Source organism: Natator depressus, chromosome 1 (genome assembly GCF_965152275.1).
Source record: "Natator depressus isolate rNatDep1 chromosome 1, rNatDep2.hap1, whole genome shotgun sequence".
In the NCBI taxonomy this organism is placed as follows: Eukaryota; Metazoa; Chordata; order Testudines; family Cheloniidae; genus Natator; species Natator depressus.
Genome location: NC_134234.1, coordinates 243614330 through 243633774, shown reverse-complemented (window position 1 = coordinate 243633774; position 19445 = coordinate 243614330). Strand labels below are relative to the sequence as shown.

The window sequence follows — 19445 nt, the reverse complement described above, 5'->3', positions numbered from 1 at the left end:
AGGAAGATTTAGGGTTCTGTGTGTTTTGGGGGTAAGGGGTAGGGGTACTGATCCTGTAAAGGCTGTGTCATAATGCATGTGCATAAGGGGGCAAATTTAAGATTGCACGGGCAACCTAAATTCTAGCACTTCCTAACATTCAAGTGCTCGACTTAGGTAAGCATGAATGGGGATCAAATTTATGAATTTACTGAATTTAATTTATAGCTAAATATTTTTAAAGCTGAAATCTAAGAAGTTGAATCTGCCAATTTGATAAGTGTGGGTCAATATTTGAATCTAATTAGGGCTGACCCCTCTTTACTGAGTGAGGAAGTATTGGCAAACTGATCATGATGATGCTAGATTCCTTTTAGATCAGGTCTTGAACAGTATTTCTCAAATTGGGTGTTTGGCGCTCTTAACCAACCAACAGTTTAAATTGCTCAAAAGCACTTAATTATAGACTCAACAGTTTATAGATCAAGTTTAGGTACACCAAATGTTCTAGGCATGTACTGAATATGTAACAGTCTTGTGAGCAGTAGTCCTAGACTAGGGTTGAGGTACGTAGTTACACCATGTAACAAATCACCAAAATGTCTGATTTGTTATCAATTCTTTAGTACCTTTAATACATTTATCACCCTTCCAGTACTTCTCCGAGCAGTAATGCTATTTTAAGGCACTGTTAAGAATGGAATCCCTGTTTGAATTGTTTGGTATGAATTGGAGAAATTTTAAGTATTAAAAGTAACTGCTTAAAGCTGTGTTTTGTGGTTCTTACAACAATTTACTTAGCCATTATTTCCCTTTTATAAACCTGAAACATTACTTACAAAAAAGTCAAAATATGATTCATTGGATTCTCATCAGACAGCATGTATACTCACCAAAAAATATTCTGTTCTTTAAAATAACTGAAAGAAAATCTCTAAAATGAAATCTCACCACTACTTCTTCTCAGGCCCGGTAACTCTTGCTGGGGGGAGATTTGGACCTCACTTCTGCTCCAAATGTCCAGTAACATTTCTAGTTTTGCTGTAGCTTCGGTAGGTTCATCAACTATGGGGTCCACACAGTGGCCTCAAGTTTATATACTCTGTTTCGGGGTCCATTGGAGGAGAGCAATCCACTTATTTTCTATTGGACTCTGGTTGGGACAGTGTTCTGATTTCAGCTCTGTTTCTTTGTCATCTACTGGATACCAATGGAAGAATCAGTGTAATAAGTTTCTTCAATTCTTTTCTTATCAGTAGAGCACTGCAAATCCATAGATATCCGCATCTGTGGACCATTTTAGTGGATTGCAGATACAAGTTTTGTATCCACGGAGGGCTTTTATTGGAGGCCTTTTATGTTTAAAGTGAGTTAAAGATTGTATTTTAGTGTTAATCAGACTATTAACTGGAATCCCCATTCATAGCAAGTACTTCTAATATTCCAAAGTTATGTCCTGGTTATCTTTCAGAGCCGCTGAGCCCTCTGGGTTACATCTAAAATGCAATAAAATACCTGTGGGTGGCCCTGATCAGCTGGCTGAGGCTGCAGGGCTAAAAATATCAGTGTATGTTTTTGGACCCAGCTCAAGCCCAAATGTCTGTGCTACAGTGTTATAGCCCCCAAGCCCGGCAAGCCCAAGCGAGTTGATCTGGGCTCTGAGACTGTGCTGCAAAAATTTGTTCATTGTCGTGCAGACTTACCCTGTGTGTGTGTGTGTTTAAAGTTGAAGGTGGAGGAAGTTCATCTAGAGGTGGTGACCTTTTTGGCCATTCATGCCTTATGCAGTTACTTAAAGATGGAAAAAATGGTGAGGTAATATCTTTTATTGGACCAGCTTCTTTTGGTGAGAGAGACAAGCTTTCAAGCCACACAGAGCTGCTCTTTAGGTCTGGCTGCAGTTACTGAGAATCAGAGTGGATTGATTTAAATCAAAGTGACTTCAATCACTACTCTTTAATCATGATGTAAATCAGCAAGCAGGAAACCTAAATTTAAATTTATTTTAACCTTGTTTTGCATTTGTACTTTAGTTTTCCCCTAAAGAGAGGTTGATTCTCATTGGTTGATAACCATTAAAACATCCATCACTAATTTAGTCTTTACACGAAAGCTGGTACTTCTTGCTAACCAGGAGTATACACAGTATCTTTACATTCATTTGAGCCATTGTATAGTTCGAGATAGTTATTTGGATTTTTTTCAGTTTTATGTTCATTGAGAAAATGATGGATGATTCATTTCTTGCATACTAGATTAATTTCTTAATAGTGATGTGTCAGGCTGTATTTGGATGGAAATTGGAATTCAATTACATTCACAAAATCAGCATTTTATAACATAGTTAAATAAAGGTTACATTAAATGTGCTGGATACATAAGAAAACTAAGTTTATCAAAACATGATTTGCGTTTAAAACTCCTTTATTAAACAAAGGAAGTATTGTCTGTAGTTAGTATGAAGTGAGGTGTACTAGTTTTAATCTTGAAAGAAATGATAACCAGAAACAATCAGTTCAGTTCACCAAGTTTTTATTTATAGTTGGATTGAGGAGAAAAACAAGCTTTCCTTCACGGGTCACTTGCTGGAGGATTCTCTGCTCCTTGAAGTCTTTAAACCACGATTTGAGTACTTCAATAGCTCAGACATAGGTGAGAGGTTTTGCGCAGGAGTGGGTGGGTGAGATTCTGTCGCCTGCGTTGTGCAGGAGGTCGGACTAGATGATCGTAATGGACCCTTCTGACCTTAGTATCTATGAAGCTATGAACTTCAAGGTTATGGAACTGACTGGAATAAACTAGTTGTGATGGGTTCGGTCACAGAGCTCCCCCTTGGGCCTGTCACCTGGTGTGCTGGAATTACCTCTGAGCCCATTTTCCCTGCCAGCTTGGGACTCCAGAACCATGCCTTGTTGAGCCAGACACACTAGCCTGCTGCAACACAGACCCAGGTCTGGTGCACGCCCCCAAAGTTGCAGACTTTAACCAAAAACTGCCCAGCAGGTTAACCTGCCTCCAGCACCCAGACACCCAGCTACCTATGGGATCCAAACCCCAAATAAATCAGTTTTACTCTGTATAAAGCTTATACAGGGTAAACTCATAAATTGTCCGCCCTCTATAATACTGATAGAGAGATGCATGGCTTTTTGCTCCCCCAGGTATTAATCACTTACTCTGAGTTAATTAAGAAATAAGTGATTTTATTAAGTATTAAAAAGTAGGATTTAAGTGGTTTCAAGTAATAACAAAATAAGTTACTAAGCAAAATAAAACACTCAAGTCTAAACCTAATATATTAAGAGACTAACTACAGGTAAATCTCACCCTCAGATGTTCCAATAAGCTTCTCTCACAGACTAGACTCCTTCCTACTCTGGGCCCAGTCCTTTCTTTTGGTACAGTCCTTGTTAGTTCCAGCAGGTATCTTAGGTGAAAAGCAGGAACTTTCTCATGACTGGCACCACCTCTTTGTTCTCTTCCACCCTCTTTTATATCTTTGGCACAAGGCGGGAAACTTTTCTCTCTCTGGATCCCCACCCCTCCTTCTAAATGGAAAAGCACCAGGTTTAAGATAAATTCCACCATTCTTCCTGGGCTGGCTTACAGGTACACAAGAAGGCTTGCAAGTAAACAGAGCCATTTACAACCAATTGTCCTAGTCAGCAGAGCCATCAAGATTCTAAACCATCCCCAGTGGCCCATACTTTGCATAATTACAGTATTCAGAGTAGCAGCCCTGTTAGTCTGTATCCGCAAAAAGAAAAGAAGTACATGTGGCACCTTAGAGACTAACAAATTTATTTGAGCATAAGCTTTCGTGAGGTACAGCTCACTTCATCTGATGCATGACATAATTACAGAAGTACCTCAGAGTTCTACTTTATATTTCTAGCTTCAGATACAAGAATGATGCATACAAATAGGATGAACACACTCAGTAAATTATAAGCTTTGTAATGATACCTTACAAGAGACCTTTTGCATAAGGCATAGTCCAGTTACATCATATTTATATTCATAAGCATATTTCTATAAAACATTATGGAGTGCAATGTCACACTAGTCATTGAACTGAACTACCTGAATAAACTGAAATGAGGAATGTTCTCTTTGCTCCTGCAGAAGAGGCTATTGCAGTCAGAAGAGGGTATAGTCTTCAACAAACTCTTGTTCTAGGTGCTTAGCCAGTGACTTATACCAGTTCAGTGATTTGACTTTCTTTAAAACTTTGGCAGCAAGCATGTACTGCTTAATATTATTTTTATTTTATTTAAATTACTTTAATAGATTAGATATTAATATAGGTTGTCAGTTTTGAATAGGTTTATTTTTAAAAAGAAAAACAGTTACATTTAAAAATTTTTTTACTAAAAATCATAGTTTTTTTTGTTGTTTTTTAAATTCACCTTGTTGTTGGTTCCTGCTTTTGTGCTTCTACCATGAAAGCCTTGTAGGTTCCTTCATACCTAACCCAAATTGGAATATTTGGAAGTACATTGCTTACTATATAGCTAGCCCTTCTAGTCAAGGAGGGGTGAATGTTTTACAAGAGGATGTAATCTTTTAGAGCCTTGAATGGTGGCTGTAATAAACCATTAACTCCATTTCACTTGTGATGCAGATAGCAAATTCTTGTTAACAGTAAACTTTCTGACAAGATTTTATTGGAAAATTGATATTGTACATACAACAAATATATTAAACAAGCAAAATGACCTTTCTTTAAAAAAAAAAAGTTTCCCATATGAGTTCAGACCTGAAAATTGTACTCTTTCAGTTATTGTGAATGGTAGTAAAGTCCATAGTCAAACCCTTTCTTATATTCACACCTGGGCATCTGTTTTCAGTACCGAACTCTGATGAAGCTTAAGTAGTTTCTTGTGGATTTTCTATCTATATATTAATATTAAGCTGTGATACGTTGATAAACTTTCTAAACTACTTAAACACGCCTGAGACATTGCTGTAAAACTGAATTCTCTAATTGGTTACATCAAATGTCTACGTTGGATAAAAGCTAGTATTATTTGGATATTACTGTTTGTATTGCCCACGTTGTTTGTTTCCTAAACTGGAATGGGGTTCAACATTAACTGTGTAGACCCAAAAAGAAAAGGAGTACTTGTGGCACCTTAGAGACTAACAATTTTATTTGAGCATAAGCTTTCGTGAGACCCAGGAATTTGTTTTTGTGACTAGCTTTTTCATTTCATTGTCTTCATATGATTCCATGCATGTAGTCACACTGAAATTTAATTCCCCATCTGTGAGCATTAATCTTGCTGAGGAATGGTGATAATTCAATACTGTGAATAATCCCTTTGTTATTGGTAACACCAGGGAATACCCACATGAGATTTAAAAACAAAACCAAAAAATTACAAAATCTCTTGACAAATATAGAGGACAATATGCATATTAACTAAAAACCGGTATAATTAACTTCTGGATCACACTGGTTCTCTAACTTTTACCTGGTGTTTGGATTTGAGGTACCAGTGGAATATTTTAAAGGGTGAGTAAGATCCAAGGAGTCTTGACTCAGGTACAATTTTGGATAGCAAGGAAAAGTAGTCATAAATTGAACGTACTCCTATCACTCAAGGAGTAAATTCCTAGAGAATGGAGAAGTGAAGAGTAGAGAAGCTTTTATAAGGGATTATATTCCAGAATATTAAGATACTGTGTTTTTTCACATTGCTCAGATTTGTTAATTTACTAAATCATGTTGAGAAACTTGTTATTGATATAGTCATTTATATTTACATGTTTCCCATATGGTACAACTCCTCCCCGCCCCCCAGAAGTCTGACATTATTCTTAGATAGACACTTAATAGGTTTTTTTAAGAAGAAACAGAGTTCAAAGATAAGTGAAATCCTTAGCTTTGTCTGGGACCATACTGATTTGTGTTTGGACAATTAAAAGGCATGCATTTTCTAATTCTCATTATAACCAGACATTTGTTTGCCACACTGCTATCTGATATAGTTTCCCATACATTTTTGTGAAAATGGCAGGGGAGCTAACTTTCCGTAGACAGGAAGGCTACTTTTCCATACCGGTAGGCTGGGAACAGATCAGTAACACTGATACTGGAGCTAGCTTGCTCAGATCTCAGCTGCTTCCTGCCTCAAATATGTCTGTCTGCCCTCTGGGCTTGGAGGATTTTACTAAATTGTCATCTGGCACCCAGGTGGACTGAAATATCATTTTCCACTTAGTATGTCTCTGCAGGGATAAATGGTCCAAAGCTGCAACAGTGCTTGGTTTTTGGTTACATTCTGTGCTAACTTTGGACAGCCACATCACTAGCATATAGAATTACCAGATGGGCAGCTCAGGGTTGTCAAAGAGAATGGGAACTGCAGTATGCTCAGCTGATGCGTCAGGTGTGAAGATTTTCTTCCCCATTCCTCAAAAATGTTCAGTTATGATACTGTTAGATTCAGAAAAAAGTTCATGGCTTACAGAAAGTTTACATGTAGCCACCTCTAGTAACTGCACTTCAGAATCTTATTTGTTGCTCTACTTCTGATACTCAGAATTATTTTAGCTTGTTTCTATTCTGCTTTCTGTTGCTCTTCCTGTTTCACCCAAAGAGTGATACTTTAGTTCTTTTGAATTCTCAGTCTCCTCTCTAACTCAGAAGAAAGTCTATGATAACAAGGTTTATTGGACAAAGGATTAAATGGGAATCCTTGAGTTAAGACATGTCTTTAAGTAGCTTGAGAGAAGCTAGGCCACTGGTCCATGGATTCCCATGTCTTACCCAGGCATTTAAGTTCCAGGTGATCTTCTGTCACAGGGAATCAAAAGAAGAAATGGGGTAACTGTGTCATTCTTCTACACTGTACAGTTGCTGGGGGTGGGCTGTTTTGAGACTTTGGCTATCAATTCAACAAACTATTTAATTGGTCATCAGATTTCTTGAACAGTCTTTCCCAACAGTATTAAGTCATTCCTTTTCTCTCTCTCTCTCCTTTTCCCCTTATTTATTTTGGTCAGTGTTTCATTCCTCAGTCTATTGATGCTTCTCTTAAATATGGCTCAGGGAATGAGAGACCATGCTTGGGCTTAACTGTTATCACTAGGCCACTTCTTTTGGTTTGCTCCTTTTTCTGTTCCTGAACGCAACACTTACCTAGAAATGCCAGAATAAAATCTATGATAACCTGGTCAGTCTCACCCTGTTCCTGCTGTGCCACAGAGGAAGCACCATATGCAGGAGAAGTATAAGGATGTTCCACTTTTGTCAGATCTCATTTTTCCTCCAAATCACATTATTTTCTTGTTGCATATTGTTTCCTAGCAGGAGTGAAAAATGTAAAATTGACCAAGTTAGTATTTCACTCCATAATTGCACTGCAGGGAAAAATATTATATGCAGGAATGAACTTGAGTGGGGACTCAAAATTGGGGGTAAGGGGAAAAATACATGATGTCTGTAGTGTTCCAAACAATTTAAGCCCTTACCCATGTATTGGTCACACACATAGGGCTTGTCTAAATTAGCAATGTTAAAGCGCTGCCATGGCAGCACTTTAACATGGCTTGTGTAGTCCCCTCTAAAAAAACCACCTCCATGAGGGGTGTAGCTACCAGTGCTGGGGGCATAGCTGCCGGTGCTGGTGCACTGTCTACATTGGCTCTTTACAGCACTGAAACTTGCTGCGCTCAGGGGGGTGTTTTTTTCACACCCCTGAGCGAGAAAGTTGCAGCGCTGTAAAGTGCCAGTGTAGACAAGCCCATAATCTTTTGCAAACTGAGTAGTTTTCATTGCATTTTAAGATGGGTGCCAGTCACTTGCATAGTAACATGAAAAAACCAAATTATCCTCTACTAATTTGATTATCCCATACTTATCAAATCTTTGTACCAACTGGTGATCTAAAGGTGAAGCATTGTATCTTAGCTATACTGATATAACCCCATAGTGTAGATGTAGCCTACAGCAATTGAAAGGGTATTTTTGTTGCAACAGTAACACCGTTTCTCTGAGTGACAGTAGCTAGGTCGATGAAAGCATTCTTCCATTGACCTAGTTATGTCTATGCCAGGGGTTAGGCCAGTATAACTACGGCGCTTGGGGGTGGATTTTTCACATCCTGGCATGCGATAGATATGTCAACCTAAATTTTAACTGTATACCAGGCCTTACTTTTCTGGCTTGCAGATGTAGTGTGACAGGTTTCAGAGTAGCAGCCGTGTTAGTCTGTATTCGCAAAAAGAAAAGGAGTCCTTGTGGCACCTTAGAGACTAACCAATTTATTTGAGCATCCGATGAAGTGAGCTGTAGCTCACTAAAGCTTATGCTCAAATAAATTGGTTAGTCTCTAAGGTTCCACAAGGACTCCTTTTCTTTTTGCAAATGTAGTGTATTCAGTGCAGCTGAGAGGCTGAGAATGTTGCCACAAAGGAAACTTACTGTGGGACTTAATTTCACACTTTAGCCGATAACAAGACTGTTTAAAGTAATCAGACATGAATAATAGATTTATGTTGCTATTCCAGCCAATACTTTAAACTTTGAGCCTGTGTTCATTGTGGCTCTTTATTTATCAATAAAATGTTAATTAGTACCACTCAGTCAATTATTAGGTATCTATTTAAGATTTATTCCCTTGGAAGTATTTCACTAAATATTCTAACCAGGTGAGTTTCAATTTGAACTCAGTACCAATGCTTAAAGTGTATGGGCTTTATTTTCATTTTTGAATTATTTGTGTGTAAAATTTCTACTTTGTTTTCTGAAGTCAGGAGAGCGGGACAAGCTTCTAGAAGCTCTCACTAGAAAATGTAGAGTTCATCCTTGTTCTATAGAAATACTCAAATGCTTTGCAGGGGGTTTTTTTTGTCTAAAAATGCTGATACAACAGCCAAAACACAGATGGCTCAGTGGTTCAGTTTATTTAGCAGTTTGTTTCTTTAGATTGATACAAAGGGTTTCAGATTACATTTGATTAGAGTTGGGTAAATTGGATATTTGTTTACCATTGACATTACAGCCACCAAAGTAGACCTTTTGTTCTCATAAATCAACAGAAGTGTAATAGTGCTTAGTACTTGTATAGTACTTTCAAAGCCTCTTTACATGCTTTTTTTTTTTTATAACAAACTATCTCAAGATTTATTAACCAGGAAAAGGCAATAAGAGAGTTATTTACAAAGTTGAAGCTGATAAACATACTCATACAACTGAGTTACACTCAGGTTTCAAAAGGTAATAAAAGCTTCTGTGATAACCAAGCTCTATATGTCCTTTAGGGCAAACCCATGCCAGGTACTGGGAATCTTTGGGGAAGCTTAGTAATCCTTGTCCCTCAGAGTCCAAGCAGCATAAAATATAAAGTTTTCCTTCTTAGGGCCTTTTATTCCTCTCCCCCTTCTAATTCAAGTTGCACATTCAGCCTTTGGGAGGAATTCAGTTGCATGTCTCCTCTTAGTGGAAGGAAGTGGGGTAGGGGGAGCAAACAACAAAGTATTTTGTCCTCTGGTGTTCCACAATGGTTCCTCTTGTGTTGATGGACCACCTTTTGTTGGGCAGGAGAGAACACCTCCTGTGCCAAATTAGTATTTCACACTTGGTAATGCTTCTCTCCTGACTGGTGGTCTACAGTTACAGATCAAACACTTAAATATTACCTTATGACATGGGATACAGATATTATAAGCGAGATTATTGCATTGCAGTAATTTACAAGCATTCCATAAAGTCTAAACACTAAAAAATTTTATAACATACCTATTTTAACAGTAGTAACACACAAGTGAACCAAACTGGCTCAAGCTATGTATTTGTCAGTGTTCAGTTGAGGCCTAGGGGCCTTGGCATTAGTAGGCACCTGGTCTGCTAGGCCAAGTATTTTAACTTGTCAATTTTCCTGGGAATTCAAGGCCTTGTATTGTCTTGTTTTATGCTATGCCTGTTTTCCAGGCAAGGCATAAGTGCGAGGCTAGACATGGGTCTTACTTGCTTCTGACATAATAAAAATGCCTTACACATGAGTACTAGCACTTATACTGATGCTACACCATGTGAAGATTTAGTATGTTGTTTGCAAATAGGTATGCAATCTTCCTGTGTGGATGTACTCTAGGAGTTCCAGGCTCCCAGCCCTGTCCTCAGTCACCTCGACTGCACTGCCTAGTGAAACTAATTGGAGAAAACAGGCTCTGAATCTACCCCAATAAACACTTGTCTGTATTCACCTTTTCACTGCCAAAAATACATTTCTTGACTCTCCATATCTGAACAGGTTTCAGAGTAACAGCCGTGTTAGTCTGTATTCGCAAAAAGAAAAGGAGTACTTGTGGCACCTTAGAGACTAACCAATTTATTTGAGCATAAGCTTTCGTGAGCTACAGCTCACTTCATCGGATCCTTTTCTTTTTGCGTAGTCTCCTCTCACCCCTTGTCTGTCTGCTCAGTTAATCTTTTGAGCCTGCCCTACAAGAACTCTGTGCCTTGTGGTAGAGGCTGCTACTATTTTCACGTCTATTCTTTCCTCCTACGGAAGGTAGAGAGTCTGTCCAAAGTATTACTCCTGGAGGAATTCTGCCCCATTGTGCATGTGCAGAATTCATGTCCCACGCAGACTTTGCTTCCCCACAGAAAAATGACTTTCTGACAGGGAAGAAAATGGAAGCTGCAAGAGTGGTCACGCACCACTCCCTAGCAGTACAGGTACATTGTTTCAGGCACCTGGCACAGCTGGCGGAGAGGTAAATCACCGTGGGGCTCGGGAATCACCCCAGCCAGTAGCTCCTACCCACCGCCAGGATCAGCTGCTTGTCCTGGCTGGGCTGGAGGTGGGAGAACACTGGACAACTTCTTCCCCTGCAAGGAGTGGCTGGGGCTGTGTCAGACTCGCCCCCAGAAACCTCTCCCAGCTGCAGGAAGCTCACCATTCTCCCCTGCTTCCTGCCCCCATCACTCCTTAGCTGCAGGGTAAGGGGTCACTGTATGGGTAGCTGTTCCACCATCTGCCCAACCCTGGTGCATCCAGACTTCCCATACCCAGACACCCCTGCCAAGCCTCATCCCGTACACCCAGAACCCCCATAGCTCTCCGTACCTGAACCCCACCTCACTGAACCTCAACCCCTGCATCTGGAACCCCCTGCTTCCAGACCCCCAGACCTGCACCCAGATCACCCCCACTGAACCCCCTGTACTCAAGCCCCCACCCTGAAGAGCCTCACCCCCTCGCACCACCCTGAGCCCCCCATCCAGACCCCCATGCCAATGACCCCTAATTAGCTGCACCCAGACCCCCACTCCCCAAGAACCTCACCCTCCCTGAGCCCCAACCACTTTAACCTGAAGTCCCTGCACCTGAAACCCTCCCACAACAAGCCTCTGCATCCAGATTGCCCCCACAACTAACCCCCACCCCCAGCTGAGCTGCCTACACCCAGAATGTCCCACACAGAACCCTCTCACCCACAGCTGGATTCCCCACACTCTCTGAGCCCCATCACACTTGGAGCCTGCCTGGTTGAGACTCCCTGCCCGACACCTGGTACGCCTTGCGCAGAGGGGCAGGGCCCCAGGGTGTTTGTGGGGCAGGCCCTGGCCTTTGCTGTGTCAGGGTCAAGTGCAGCTTCACTGCTGAGTTCATGTCCCGGGGGTGGGGCTTCAGGATGATCTCCCACCTCCATGTAGCCAGTGGTCTGTGCTCCCCACTGCCATGCTGGAGCCTCCACATTTATTTATTGACAAATAAAACTTGCAGAATTTTTTTTGGCACAGAATGCCCTCAGGAGTAAAAGTATTTCTCAAGCCATAGGAGGAGGAGGGAAGGAGCACCTGGGTAGAAGAGGAAGTAAGCAGGGGTGGGGAGGGACCAACCTCCTGTATTACTCATAGTTCTTTCTTTCTACGCCAACTTGAAACTGAGCTGATTTTGTCAGTGTCATTGCTTCCTTCCTTCCTTGCCTTGCTCCACCCTACCCACAAGACACAAGAATCAGAGATCAGTGAAAACTGACTCGACCAGCCAGTTTTCACTCTGTTGTAGCATGAGGAACCACTGAGCAGCAACACAAACAATGGATATTTTTAAAATGCACACTTAAGCGACGTCTACAACCACAAGTGCTACAGCAGTACAACCATAGCATCATAGTTATGCTTGTCATACCATAGTGTAGATTAGTGGTGCGCAAACTTTTCCAGTTGCGCCACTCCCCTGTACCATTAACAAAATCTGTTCGTGCCCCCGTTTATTACTGCACAGCCAAGGCTTCCCCCAGCTCCACTACTGAGGAAGAGCGGGACCAGGACCGTAATGGGGTTGGGGGAGGAGTTGATCTGGGAGTGGGGCTGGAAGCATGGTGCTCCCTCCCCATGTTTCCCCCCCCCCACCTCCCTCCCCTCAAGGGTGCTGGCCTGGAGGCAGAGCAGGACTGGGGGCTGAATGGGGTTGGGGGAGGAGCATGGCTGGGGGCGGAGTAGGGCTGGAAGCATGGCGCTCCCTCCCCATCCCCCATGGGGACTGGCTCAGGCCGCGCCACGCACCCACCAAACATTTTAGTGGGGCGTGACCCACAATTTAGGGGCCACTGATGTAGATACACACTACTGTGATAGAAGGCGTTTTTCTGTAACTGTAGTAAGTCTGTGTCCCTGAGTGATGGTAGCTAGGTTGATGGAAACATTCTTCCATTGACTTGTCTGCACTTAAACCGCAAGTTTAGGTCAGCTTGGCAGTGGTGCTTACAGGTGTGGATTTGTTCCCATGGACTCAAGGTCATCCTTTCCTAGACATCACTCTACTCTAAATCCCCATCAGAGTGCTGTTCTTTGTACCGACACCAGTAGCTGAGGCATCTTATCCCTCCAGAATCTGACCCTCCTGTTACAGATGTTCAGCAGACAACAGAGCAGATGGACTCTATAGTGCCTCCTCTCAACACTTACTCTGCACCAGATGAGGCCACTGTCTTGGAACCATCCTCCCCAGTACTGGATGTTACAAAATGTACCAGGAATTTATGAAAAGGTAGCCACTTCTGTACATATTCAGATTGAACTGGTTCAGGATAATCCACACAAATTAGTGGATATTTTGCATTCTGCAGGATATACTAGAGTGGCTATGCCTATTAAAGAGGCCACTTAGTCCATGAAAATTCTTTGGCAGACTCCCTATTCTGACGCCCACTTCCAAGAAACAGAAAGGAGGTGCCAAGTTCCCCCACAGGACATGAGGTTTTTTTATTCACATTTATGAATGCTGTGTAGGTGACCGTTCCCATTTTTAGGCAAAATTGATTTATTCTTTTGTTGCTGGCATGTGTGACCCTCTTTGTATGGGGCGGGGAGCCTACCAATATCCCACAATGAAACAAAGCTAAGACACCGGATGTACCCTCAACTCTTACCCACACCTCACCATTCCTGCACCCACTGTACACTGCAGACTGGCCGCACCACATTTTCAACATACAAAATTCCACATTTGCTGCTGCTCCACTCCGAGTCTAAATTTGTCATCAATAAATGTCTTTTATTTTTCTCTCATGCTCGGTCAAGGGGGAACATATGGTTTGTAGTTCTTTGCGATACTAATAGAAACTATCATCGGGGGTGGGTGTGTGTGAGATAGATAGAGAGATAGATAGATATATATAGAGAGAGAGCATAAAACCAACTAATGTATAACTGGGAATTCAGAGAAATGGCAGAGGAAAAACATTTTGATATAACCTGTAGCTTTAATTTATTTCTTATAGTTCCTGTTGGACAAAGTGCACCCTAATCAAAAGTTTGAAGTACTCAGGGTTTCTTACTTAGCTTTTACATTAGATCTCAAAGGTTTTAGGTGCCAATTTTAAAATCAAATATCCAAAGTTAATCCAATATTTACCAAATATTACTGCCCCTTGGCCTTCTTGATATAGTCATCTGTTGAGAGTGGAAAAAGAGTTGGAAATACAGCTCAACTGCAGTGTTTAGCACTGAAAGCTTTCCTTGAAATTTTATTTCATGGGATATCTAACAGATTAAACAAAGATCTGTGAAGAAGACTTAAAATTTTCTAATCTTGATTGGGAATTTTTGGGGAACATATAAATTAGAATTTATTACCCATGGTTTCCTCTCAAATTCCTTTCTGTAGAGAAGTCTCGTTTAATTAAGAAAAAGAGCTGTTCTTACTCTGAGGGTACATCAGTGAAGTCATATTACTTCCTTGAAGTGACTAGTTTATCCAGTAATCTAAATCATGCCATTCCTGTCACCAGGGATCTTGTTGCTTTTGATGGTTATTTAGTGAGAAATGGAAGAGGTGGTATGTGGAGGCGAACTGGTACTGCTTTTTAGGATTTGAACAGGTAACCCAGAATCCAAAAAAAAAATCCTTTAATTACTTCAGGAGGGGTTGGATGTTCGTGTTAAGACATTTCTTTAGTTTTATTCAAGATCACAGCTTCCAAATAAACAGTCTTTTAGTTGCACAGTGGTGACATTTTAAAGGGCACTGAGCCAAAATGGAAAGATACTAGTCTAGTATGGTTTAAAAGGTTAGTAGGAAAATAAGATTTTAAATTATCACTTAATTGTGTTACTTGGAATTTATAATTTATCATTAAACTTACTCATTGTGCCTTCTTAATGGGCTGTTGTCACACTGAATTGTAGGGACAAAGACAAAATCTAATTTACTTCTACAATTTGAGCTGCAAAAGAACTGAAGAATTAAATTAAATGATTGGACTTAATCAGAAAATTATTCAAGCACAGATACTACAAGCCTGTCCTGGGAGCCTTTCAGTTCTAACAAATGAAAGAATGGGTGCTGGAACTGTTAAATTCCCAAACTGCCTAGTACAGTTCAGAACCTTGTCCAAAACTGAAATCTCAACCTAACCTCACTTATTTTCCCCTCAAGGATGTATTGTTAAACAGTTTTAATAAGCATACTGTTGGCCCACATTCTTGTCAATGAATAAACAATCTGAAATATATTTTGATAATGAATTGCCACATTCCAGAAACCTGCTGGCTGTTGTTGTCAAAGAATGGAGAACTGTAAAATGAGACCTGTTAACTTTGAAAAATTGGAATGATTTCTGAAAACTTGATTATTTGTTTAGTTTTGAACAGAGGCTTTCAGGAGTCCTGTCGGGGAAGGGAGGGGCACAATGAAGGATAGAGTACTTGAACTATAAAATGTTCAGTATTAATATAATTTTAAAAGGTTACCAAGGTTGTAATAACCTTATATTGACAAGTTGCTTATGAAGTTCTCCTAATTCTTGTACCAGAAGAACAATTTTACTTGAACTTTTTCCAGCGGGTTTACCAATTTCTCTGAAAAGTCTATGAATATATAAAAGGAGCAGATCTGAAGGTGAGTAGTGTGTTGACTAGTAGTGAGTGGGTTTTATTGCTATTCCTTGTGCATAAACAAAATTGTTTAGTGCATTTGAGTTGGTTATACTTATGTGTATAATCATAATCAATAAATCAGTAAATGTTAAGGCAGAGACAAGTCAATATATGGCAGGTTATTACAAATGGAAGGTGTGGCACAACAATGTAAACTAATGGCACCTTATGCTACCATTTATAGTTAATTTATGTGGGTAATATCAGCTCTAATCTAGCATTCGCCTAAAAAGTGGAGTTATATCGGATTATTTGTTCCCGATTAACTACGTGTGTACAAGTTTTCATTCCAGAAAAAGTGTCATCCCAAATTAGCCTCTTCTAAAGTTACTCTAATGCCAAAAATACAAAGGCATTCACTACATTGTTTTATAATGGCGTGGTAATGAGAGATACAGAGGTGAATGGACAGAGCTTAACTTTCTCTGTTTTGGAGGATCCTAGTTATTTGCATACCTTTCTGACCATGAATATTTATGCTGAGTTAGCCAAAACTGGCAGCAATCTGGCTAATTTATATTCACTATGGAACCTACTAAGCCATTGACATATCCAGAGTAATGATTCTCCATGAAGTTAGTTGTCTAAACTTTCCAAGGGAAAGATAAGGGAGGAGAAAATATCCTTGTCTCATGCTATATTGAGTATAAAGTGCACTCTTATTTTATCCATAAACAATCAGTTTAGAGTGCCTGAAGATACATGTGTCCAGAATACTCCAGCTGTAATTATGGCACAGCATCAGGTGTCCATAAGTAAGGTTGCAACTGGTTCCATTACAAGCCCAATTTTGGCCACCTTTTAAAATTTACAAATTCTGTTGGCCTTAAAATGGGCAAACTGGGACAGAAATACAACTTATTTTTACCAAATTCCAAGCAAATTTGACAACGCTTTCAGAAATAACTCTCTAAAAATTGTTTGTTTCAGACAACTCTTCCATTTTCTACTCTATAACCAAAACCGCACAAGTGAGAATTTTGTTTGCTGGACTCCCCATGAATGAGAGTTAATGTACAGAACCAAAGTTTTAGTCAATATTTGAGTTAGAAATTTTGATCAACTCTTGAATTTAAATACAGCTTTAAATTAGTGACAAAGCAATGTTTAACTTGATCTCTGGAACTTCTAGGCCAATGTGGTGGTGGTGCCGAGGTCCAGCGGACTTCCGCTGGAAGCAGAACAAGTTGGGGCATGCTTTTGTGAACATCATGAGATTTGCATGGTGGGAGTAGAGACTGGCAGGGAATTTTAATGGAACCTTGAATTGCTGCTGCTTTTGAAGTATCTTTTTGTGAACACCTGAAGGACTTACACAGCAAGGCTGTAAAAGCCACTATCTTCCCTTAAGCGCTAAATTCATTTGCACACTGATTCACTTAACACATGGTACCTGTCAGTGTTCAGAGGCAAAGCTTTCAGTTGTTGCTAGGTGACAATGACCTGGTTTTATTTTGGGTGGTGTACATCAACTGAGGGAAATACAGCTGGTATATTGCAATAATTAGTTTTTTTGTTTGTGTTCATCTAGTGAATTCACAGGTGAATACTTACCTTGGTCCTGTTAAAGGAGTAGCATTAATTATCTCTTTTCTTTCACCCTGATTTGGTTGGCTGTTTTCAGTACATCCTTAAGTCTACAGAAAATGAAAGATACTTCAAAAACTGCCATTTAGGTTTTAGATTGGTGTTGATCATATGATGCTGACTCTCTTCTGCAGGTGTCCAGGCTCCTCATTATAAAGAGCCTGAAGACCTGTAAAAGCTGCTATAAACAAGCAGAACAAGTTAGCCTAGCTATCTCTATTGGTTAGTGGGGGTCATTGGTATGGTAGCTGCCATACAAAAGGAAAAGGGGGTGGAAATAAGAGCCATTCTTGGCTGTTACTGGAGCTGCCATCCACCAACAGAAGAATGCCCAGAAAAGGAGAAAATGAGGCAGCTAAGCAGCATGTACAGTAGGGTTAGAAGGCTGCACAGTTGGTTTAGAGGAAAATGGAATCGAGCTGCATGAAAATATGTTCAGAGGGAGGGGAGCAAAGGGAGATGGGGATGATAAAATGAGAGACTGACTATCTTCAAAGAACAAACGTTTATTGGATTACATATGTCTTAAAAATACCCAATACTTAACTTCCTAAGTAAGCAGTTGTTGTATTTGACATACAGATGTTGTTCAATCACGAGAAGGGAGGTAGACTGCAAGGCAATCTCTGGAATGTTGTCTACATCTGAAAAAGCAGAGGGACTCCAGTCTCTTGGGTTTTTTCTTGAGTGGTAACTTAATGTTTTCTGAGATGTTGGACCTTCTGTTTTCTTTTTTTAAAGGATATTGCATAAATAAGGAAATCTGACATGTTTTACTTTGTTTTTTATAAGGGTGAAGATGTCAACCGGACACTGGAAGGTGGGAGGAAACCTCTTCACTATGCAGCAGATTGTGGGCAGCTTGAGATTCTGGAATTTCTGCTATTAAAAGGAGCTGATATTAATGTATGTTTAGCAAATTGCAGGCAGACTTTGACTTACACTGTGTGCCTTGTGTAATTGTTTGGGTTAGATGTGTAAAGAGCTTTTTGTGAAAGACTCATTGTGAAAGACTGAGGCAAATGTATCAAATGAAATATATCAATTTCATATAATAGATCACTGAGTGAAATGTTTTAAGAACAAAACAGAGGCTTGAAGCTTAAACTGACATTTACATATACATTTTATAGCATGTAAATTACACACAATGCAGAAATCAAGTTCCATTTGCTAGTTTCCATTAAAAATACAGATTGTCTGGTCAGTGAAAACCAGGATTCAGCAGTCTCATCTGGCCTTTTTGAGAGTTTAAGATATCATGAAGTTGTTATACATTGCTATATTGGGAGAAGATTCTTGTTTAAACTTAAATTATGACAGAGTGGTGTCTGAGGCAAACTTTTATCTCCTATTCAGCCAGAGATTTGTGAGGACTACAGCTAGCACCTGTAAACAGTACACTTCAATAATTCTGCACGCTTTAAAACCCCCAAACTTTAGAAAGTTGTTTGGAATTGACCAGTTAATTTACAAGTCTCTCTTCTTTGTTTCCTTGCGTTGGGGAGAGGTGGACACTTCCTTTTCGCTTGTGTTCTCTTCTGCTTTCCTTCTTGTTCTCTTGCTGTGAACCTGTAGCTATTCTGTATAGTTTGGCATTAATATATCTCTAACTATTCCCCTTTCACCCTGGGGGGACCTAAATGGACTTTCCAGCAAGACAAATAAAACAAATTTGGTGTTTTGTAGTCAAGCTGTTGTGGAGATATGAGCCAAGAAAGTTTTCCAGAAAGTTATCAGTCTGCAACAGGAAAATCCTTTTAAAACAGTAACTTTGAAATTCCTGACTTTTATTGTTTTTTCAGGAGGGTGGGCGCATTTAAAAAATCAGCTTAGTTTTTTGTTAGCTTTTCATTATAGTAAAAATCAATGTACATAACGTAAAGGCTGAAATGTTACCTTTTTAAATACAAGTGTGAACTTGTGCTTCAGTAATTGCCTTGGTTCCTGTCTTTACAGGCTCCAGATAAACATCATATCACACCACTTCTGTCAGCAGTCTATGAGGGTCATGTCACTTGTGTGAAATTGCTTCTGTCAAAGGTGAGACTTAAATAAATGTTTACCCAATGCTTGCTCTTATAACTTGCTCATTGATGAAGTTCAGTACTCTGACTTTAACAGTAACAAGGTGGAACAAAAAGAAAAGGAGTACTTGTGGCACCTTAGAGACTAACCAATTTATTTGAGCATAAGCTTTCGTGAGCTAGAGCTCACTTCATCAGATGCATTCAGTGGAACAAGTGGGTTCAAAATAACTTAACAGGATAGTCATTCATGTTATCAGACCAGAGGCTGGCACTTCATTATGCAGAAACCAATATTTGGTGCTGCTGCTTACTTGCTGCATATGGGCTAAGGGAGCAGGTTAAAAAAAAAAGTGATTATGTCTGCTCATTTTATGTAAGATTACCATTTGGCATTTCGTATTTTGGTAGATGCAACACTTGGTTGCTTTTTCAGAGTCCAGCATATTTGC

At 40.0% G+C, this 19445-nt stretch overlaps 1 protein-coding gene across 1 annotated transcript in view; it reads left to right on the top strand.

Annotated features, from left to right (window-relative positions):
- MTPN (myotrophin) overlaps positions 1–19445 on the top strand; it is a 53666-nt gene that overhangs the window by 8412 nt on the left and 25809 nt on the right. The window contains exons 2-3 of the mRNA XM_074939819.1: positions 17759–17872; positions 18926–19009. Coding sequence (XP_074795920.1) covers positions 17759–17872; positions 18926–19009 — 198 coding nt within the window. The remainder of the gene's footprint in view (positions 1–17758; positions 17873–18925; positions 19010–19445) is intronic.